The sequence below is a fragment of the Hakea prostrata genome, chromosome 1 (genome assembly GCF_041222555.1).
Source record: "Hakea prostrata isolate BN-2017 chromosome 1, UWA_Hpros_2, whole genome shotgun sequence".
Taxonomy (NCBI): Eukaryota; Viridiplantae; Streptophyta; class Magnoliopsida; order Proteales; family Proteaceae; genus Hakea; species Hakea prostrata.
In genome coordinates, this window is record NC_142600.1 from 67,030,131 (window position 1) to 67,037,495 (window position 7,365).

A 7,365-nucleotide genomic window follows, 5' to 3' on the forward strand; every position below is an offset into this window, starting at 1 on the left:
TCCAAAACCAAAGGGGGAAAAGGGTCTTTAGATCTTATTTTTAGAGAAAATTGTGTGGAAAACAAGCATAGAGCAACCGACAGTGGAGGAGAGGCTAGCTAGGTAGTTTTCTTGGCTTGGAATTGAAGGGATATGAATAGGTCGGCCGTTAGAACCACTCTTTTGTTCACTATAGACTGAATGGCCCGCCGGAAAACACTCTCAGACGCTCTCCCACACACTCATGCACACCAGCTTCCACAGCCCAACCCTCCCCAGATAGACACAAACCAACACAACACATCATCAAACACTCATCAACACAATTACACTTTTTATTCTTATTTTTTTATCATCACTTCACTCCGCAACGCTTGGCTGACAGGCGGCGCCACCACCACAAGGCCGAGAAAAAGTCTCCCTTCGCTTTACCCTCCTTCCACTTGTCACATTACTCTCAACTCTTGACACTCCTATTTCCTTGTGTCATCGGATCATCCACAACAAAACCAATAGCTCAACTAAAAACTAGGACTCTCTTCACTTTAGACCATACAAACCAACACCTACCCGTTACTACAAGAACACGTCGCTTCTCCTTTTTTCACTTGGAAAAAAACCTCTCTTTCTCTCTCTTCTCTTGTTAATAATTTCCAGTTTAATTTTCACGTATAGTCATGGCTCTGGTCGTTGATGAACAACCAAGCTTCAAGTATTATTGTAGGATTTGCAGGAAGGGATTTGGGTGTGGAAGAGCTCTAGGTGGTCACATGAGAGCCCATGGTATCGGAGAAGAAACCGGCAATCTAGACGACGAAGATCCTGCCAGCGATTGGGAGGATAAACTTGGAAGTGGCAATCCTCCACCTGGTGTCAAACGCATGTATGCATTGAGAACCAATACAAATCGTCTCAGGAACTGCCGGATCTGTGAGAATTGTGGTAAGGAATTCTCTTCTTGGAAATCATTTCTTGAGCATGGAAAATGTAGTTCTGATGATGCTGAAGCCGAAGCTGATGCTGAATCTCTTGTATCATCGCGAGGATCGGACGATGACGATGTCACCGGCCGGAGTTGTGGATGGTCTAAAGGCAAGAGGTCTAGAAGGATCAAATTAGGTTATTCCAATTCCAATTGCCCATCTAGTGAAGAGGAAGACCTTGCCAATTGCCTTGTAATGTTATCAGCATCTAGGGTTGATCCTCTTGTGGCCGAGACCGAAGAGTCTTGTGCGTCGGCTAGTAAGGACGAGGAGCGGCGCAACCCCGTCCCACCAGCTCCACCTCCGGCCATGAAAGCAGGGTTTGGTAGTAGGGGAATGTTTGAGTGCAAGGCTTGTAAGAAAGTGTTTACTTCTCACCAAGCCTTGGGTGGCCACAGGGCTAGTCACAAGAAGGTTAAGGGTTGCTTTGCAGCCAGACTTGATGAACTTGATGAAAGCCTAGTTGATGAAGATGTGATCACCCATGATGAATTCTCAGTTCTTGGCAAGTCCACTGCAATTCTACCATATGAACAAGTTTCATCTCCTCCATTTCCAGTTCCTTCTAAGAGGAAATCTAAGGTACATGAATGCTCAATATGCCACCGTGTGTTTTCATCAGGTCAGGCTTTAGGTGGCCACAAGAGATGTCATTGGGTCACTTCCAATTCTCAAGATACTTCTTTCATTCCCAAGTATCATCATCACCATAATACCCAACAGCTTCATCAGATGTCCAACTTGATCAACAAGTCTGACACTCTTGATCTCAATCTCCCTGCTCCAGTCGATGATTTCGCCGGAATTCATCCGGAACCCGAGACTCGTTTAAGCTTTGAGATCCCTACTGCAATCTATCTACAACCATGGATTGGAGTGCACTCCGACACTCATCATCATCATCATCATCATCAAATCTACCATCACCACCACAACCCAAACCATAACAATGACAACATAAGTAACACCAACAGCAACAATAACCAGAACAACAACAACATAAATAACACCTCAGGGATTAATGTGGATGATGAAGCAGATAGTAAGGTGAAGCTAGCAAAGCTAAGTGATCTTAAGGACATAAACTTGGCTGGAAGCTCTTCTCCATGGTTGCAGGTTGGGATTGGTTCAACTGCAAATTGGAGTAGTGGTGACTCTTGAAAGCTTGAATCACAGAGATGGTGTCCTCACTGTACGTGTACTTAACCTGTATCAACTGTAATTAAAAACCACAACCTCAAATCATCAATCTTGTTACTATATTACCATCAACATCCTTTTTGTTTCTCTGGTGGCAGGTGGGACCCTGCCCATCTATCAGTCCTGGTTCGGTATTTCATCAGGCATATATTTTTGAATAAAAATTGCTTCTTTTTCTGTAACCAGAAGATTCTCCACCATTGGTGTCGGATGACATGGGTAGAAGAAGAAACAGCCTCAACCAACACCTTAGGATGGTGGGTTTGACATGGTGGGGCTATGGTGCTTAGTCTTGGATGGATATCATGCAAGACTCAATTAAATCTCGATCATATAAAAGAATAGTTTGGTTTAGATCAAGAAAAAATCGGTCCTACTTAAAGTTGGTAAAGTCTGCATATACTCTTTGGTGCGACTGAGAGTTAATAGAATTGACATGGCATCCATCCAATAACGAACACCACAGGCACCACCACATCAAGTACACCACCCTAGCAAAATCCACTCAACAAGTCAATGAAGGGTTGGTAAAGTGGTAAAATACATACTTCTCAGTGGAGAGGTTTATGGGTTTGACCCTTCAGACGACAAAGTTCCCTTTGAGGATGTAATCGTAGTGTGCAAAAGCCAACTCGAATGAACTTCAAATACCAAAAAAAAATCCACCCAACAAACCAACCCCTTCAAAGATCCACCTCGTCATTTCCCACTTTCAGCGATGATGAAAATTTCAAGAAGCTTGAGGGGTATTTGGTCAGCTATCAAGAGGAGGAACGATCAAGTAGTAGTAGTGTACATCTCATTCTCAGGGAACAGCCATTCAGAAATAAGTCAACATACACCTAGAAAGACTAGCCGCTTGAGGAATGCATAAATTCTATAGTGTTTGCCACGTGTAAAGATTACGTCATGTAACATGTAAAGGTTGACTTAAAAAAGATGAAAGTAAAATGGTGATGACACGTGTGAAGCATAGCATAGAAGAGAATTTCGTTAGCAACTATGGATGGTTCATCACATTTTCTGGAAATTGCCAAAATTAGGGGGACCGTTGAGCAGACCAAAACGTCCATGGTGAGTGGCTTGGCGATGCATGGGGTGTGACTGCCTTCTTCTGCCCCTTCCTTTCACCAAATTCCCTGCTTTATCAAAGTATTCATCGACCAGTCTTAAGCTGCCATGTGGTACTTTAAAACTTGAAAACTAAACTTTAATTTTCTAATTTATCTTGTCAGGCTTGGTGGTTGGCTCTCTTTCTTAATGCATAGGGGAGGGTTATGACTCATAAGAGTAGAAAAGCAAGAAGGGAGTTTTCCCTTGCAAGAGAGAAACCCTAATCACCATAACGGAGAACCCTAAACTGCGAAACCTGAAGCAGTAAATCCATTGATGATTTATCAGTATCTACCAACGATTTGCTTATCTGGTTTTGGTCATCGATCTGCTCATCTAGTTTAAATCTCTATTTCTCTTTGGAAGATATCCTATCAGAAGCGGTGATCTTCTTGTTGTACTCCTGGCACCTCTTGCCAACAAGAAGAAGAATATCTGACGAGATAAGCTTCAAAGATCCCCTTTTATCGTCCCTATGAAATTTATGCACCTTCGAGGAAAGCCACAAGCTCTCTTCTTCCTCCTTTTGTAGTCTCTATTAATGCCTGTTTAAGCATGCTTAGCAAATAATCATGTTTTGGGATGCATTTATTGTGAAACATGATGGGTTTTTCGAGTGGGATCTTCCTTGGCTGTCAAATATTGGGTGTTTTTACTCTAGAATGAAGCTATTAGTTTCACATCCACCCAACCGGTACCCTATCGGAATACCCAAGTGTGTGATCCACAGCCCCGAAGATCAAGTTTAGGAACGATCATATCCACTTAGCACAATAACATAATCAAAAGCAAGAATAAATCAATGTATTCAATTAATTTAAAAACAATAATCAAGAAAGAATCTCATAAGGATTACAAAAGAATATCAAAGTGCATATAACAAAATATCAATCAAAAGATAACCATAGAGTATAGCGAAAATATACCCAACAAACAAAGCGGAAGGTAGATTAGAAATCTAAAGCAAGATCTAAACTATTACAAATAAAATAAAAGTCTATAAGAACAAGAGTAAACTAATCAAAATTCTTTTGTCGGCTCTTCTTCTTCTTCGATCCTCACCTTCTTCACCTTAGGGTTGTGCTCTTGTAACTTCAGATTAGCTTCTAGCTCAAGATCCCATCGGCGAATAAGATGATACCGGCTGCGATCAATAGGAGCCGTCAATGCAGTCCAAACCTGTGTGCTGGTCACACCACTGATCATGACCTTCTCCAATGAATTCCAAAGTTGAACCATGGAGTAAGGAAGGGTCCTCCATACCAAAGCACGAGTTCTCTTCCTATCCTGCAAAAACATCTTAAAACAAATCTCCTAAAAGAACTTAGCAAGTAGTTCAATCACAACAGTCATCTACACACAATTCAAAGCAAACATAAATGCATTAATATGAGACAATGAATCTAAGTATGCTTTTAGCTCTATATATGTTAGTGTCTATTGGCAGACACGCTTTAAGTCATAGCACCATACGTCCTCTAGGTAGGTCTCAAATCACTCTCCCTCAACCTTCTCGGTATCTTGGGTTCTCCATTGGTAATTGGGCCCTACATCCTTCCAAGACATTCTATGGTTGGGGTTTAGGTCATCACTCTCTCATGTCATCATTGGTCTGAGTATTGACATGTGTTCAGGGTTAATCTTAGCCTAATGCAAGTCATCTACTGAGTCATATCTACTTAGGGTTAGATATGTCCATTTCTTGCTTCCCGCGATCCTTTTCGATATCCTTTCCCCTAGAGTCACCGTTTCCTTCCCGGCTACGTAGACTCTTAACCCTATTGGTCATCCACACATAGTAAATGGGAAGCTCTCATGTCCTCTAACAAGTTGGTTACCGATCTTAAGCGCCCATGAACCCAAGTCTACTACTGCAACCCTACCAATGAATGACCCCAACATAATGTGATTTATGTCCTCTCACGAATTGGTTACCGGTCTTAAGCACCCACAAATTCTCATTGTTGCCACGGGTCACTCAATCTCAATTTCCCTTCCGATAGGGTCAAACATGACAAGGGTTTCCCTAACCAAACATTTTTAGACATGCCCTAGGTATGGCAACCAGTAGTCAGGGAAAGAGTCAAGGGGCACCAAAGGAAAGCGTCTCATACCACCTCCACTAGTGTCCAAAGACAAAAACGTCAAAAAGGCATTCCCTATTCCACAACTACAACCTAGGCATTCACATCATATCATGATTCCATACATATTACATCATAAACCAAATCACATTCACATCATTCAATAATCAATTCCAATATGTAAATCACATTATAAACATGCTACTGTAATTACAAAAATAATATAGTGTTAAGAAAGTAAAACAACAGTAACTAACTCATGCATTTGAATCATAACACATCAAGCATGTAAATATGCATATTGTGAGTGAACGTACTCACCTCGAATTCCGAATTTATAACATTCAAGTGAGAGCTCAAAGAACAAATCCAAAATCACCTAATCAAGCTTAAACAAACATGTATAGACCATTAGAAGCAAATCCAAAAGATCGGAGTCGAAACAGAGACAAAACAGGGAATTTTGTTGTCAGCAACTTGCTTGGTCTATGGTATTGACCAAGAGGATCAACCAAGCAGACAGTGTAAGGACAGAATCTCTAATTTTTTATCGAAAACCTACCAAAACACATTAGAACCCTCTGAAATTAATAGGAAAATTCTAAAACACTATATTAAAACTATCTATGAAGGTCTAAACATCTAACAAGGTCAATGGAATAGAATTCTAATAAAACACCCTTTTAGGTTAAACCGCAGATCATCACAGAAAGGTTAGAATGAAAGGGGACTCATTCAAAAGGATAGAAAAGAGTAGATCATGCATAGAAAACAAGTAAGGAAGAGGTCTAAAACAATTTAGAATAGAAAACTACATAAAGGGTAGATCATGTTAACAAAACTAAATCAAATACATGGAGAATCACCACATGGCTTCAAGGAGAACATAGAGTGAATGGGGATTCACTCTAAAACTAAGGAGATCAGAGGTTGGGTCATTACAGTAGTGTAATACCTTCCTCATAATCAAAACAACAAGAGAAAACAGTAGAGAGAGGAGATCAGAGAAGAAGGAGATTGAACACTTAACCTTGAAGAAGAGTAATCAAAGAGGGAATCCTTGGTTGAATGCTTGGGGATCTTCCTTGGCTTGAGGAGGAGGCTCTAGGGTTCTTCCCACGTTCTCCAACAGTTGAGAGGCAAAACAATTAAGTTTAGACCAAGGTTACATTATATCGGGGATCCAAAATCCAAAATTTACAAAAATAGACAAATATGTTTTCCGGAGTTCCTTTGGTCAATGGTGCGAGGATCGACCAAAGGGTCCCCCTTTTCCAGCTTGCTGAATTTCGGATCTCTAGGCCTTCAATCAACTTAGGAAAAGGTCTAACCTAACTTCTTAGGACCTTCCAAAGATATCAACATTGAACTCAAGGTCCAACTTTAAGGTCAAACACCAATCACTTCACTTCTTCATCCAAAACAAACAGGGTGTCCAGGTTAGGGTTAGGTGGGATTTCACAATTAGGGTTCCGGCGTCAATTGTTTGTAATGCTCAAGATGTTGCACACAAAGAACAGCAAACCAACAAGAAATAGTTACATGCAGGAAGATCCTAAGTATTCATTATATGTTTGGATGTTAGTTTTCCTTTTGGCGAACTCCTACTAGTAGGCCTAATCTTCAAGTGGTGTTCTTCCATCGAGTGGAAGATCTGGAACACTCAGAGGATATGCTTCTTAGTGATTTACCCTACTAGATGCCTCGTTTCGCCTTTCAAAAGTCCTTCTATATATTTTGGGTTTGGGTTTTGTCTTCCTCCTCCCCTAGAAGTAGTACATAAGTTTCGTTTCACGATTACTATAGTTAAAACTCTAGTTTTCACCTTTGTGGAAAAGAAGTTAATGGCAAAATCTAACCCACCTTCTTCTAATAATAATGTTGAGTTCCTCAATTTTCTTCCTCTCGAACCTATCACTTAGAGGATATCAGCTAAGTTTGCGGCAAAGATGGACTTACCTGTTCAACCTATTGAAACTATGTACATCCCATCAAGAAAACTTGAT

The 7,365-nt window shown here is 40.7% G+C and overlaps 1 protein-coding gene across 1 annotated transcript; it reads left to right on the plus strand.

Annotated features, from left to right (window-relative positions):
- Positions 1-656: 656 nt before the first annotated feature.
- Positions 657-2,123, plus strand: LOC149029493 (zinc finger protein ZAT9-like). The gene has a single exon (XM_089143482.1). It carries the CDS (start codon positions 657-659, stop codon positions 2,121-2,123), a length of 1,467 nt encoding a protein of 488 aa, XP_088999608.1.
- Positions 2,124-7,365: the final 5,242 nt, after the last annotated feature.

Excerpts from the sequence above, each read along its gene's own strand:
- LOC149029493 (XM_089143482.1), top strand. The coding sequence starts at position 657 with ATGGCTCTGGTCGTTGATGAACAACCAAGCTTCAAGTATTATTGTAGG.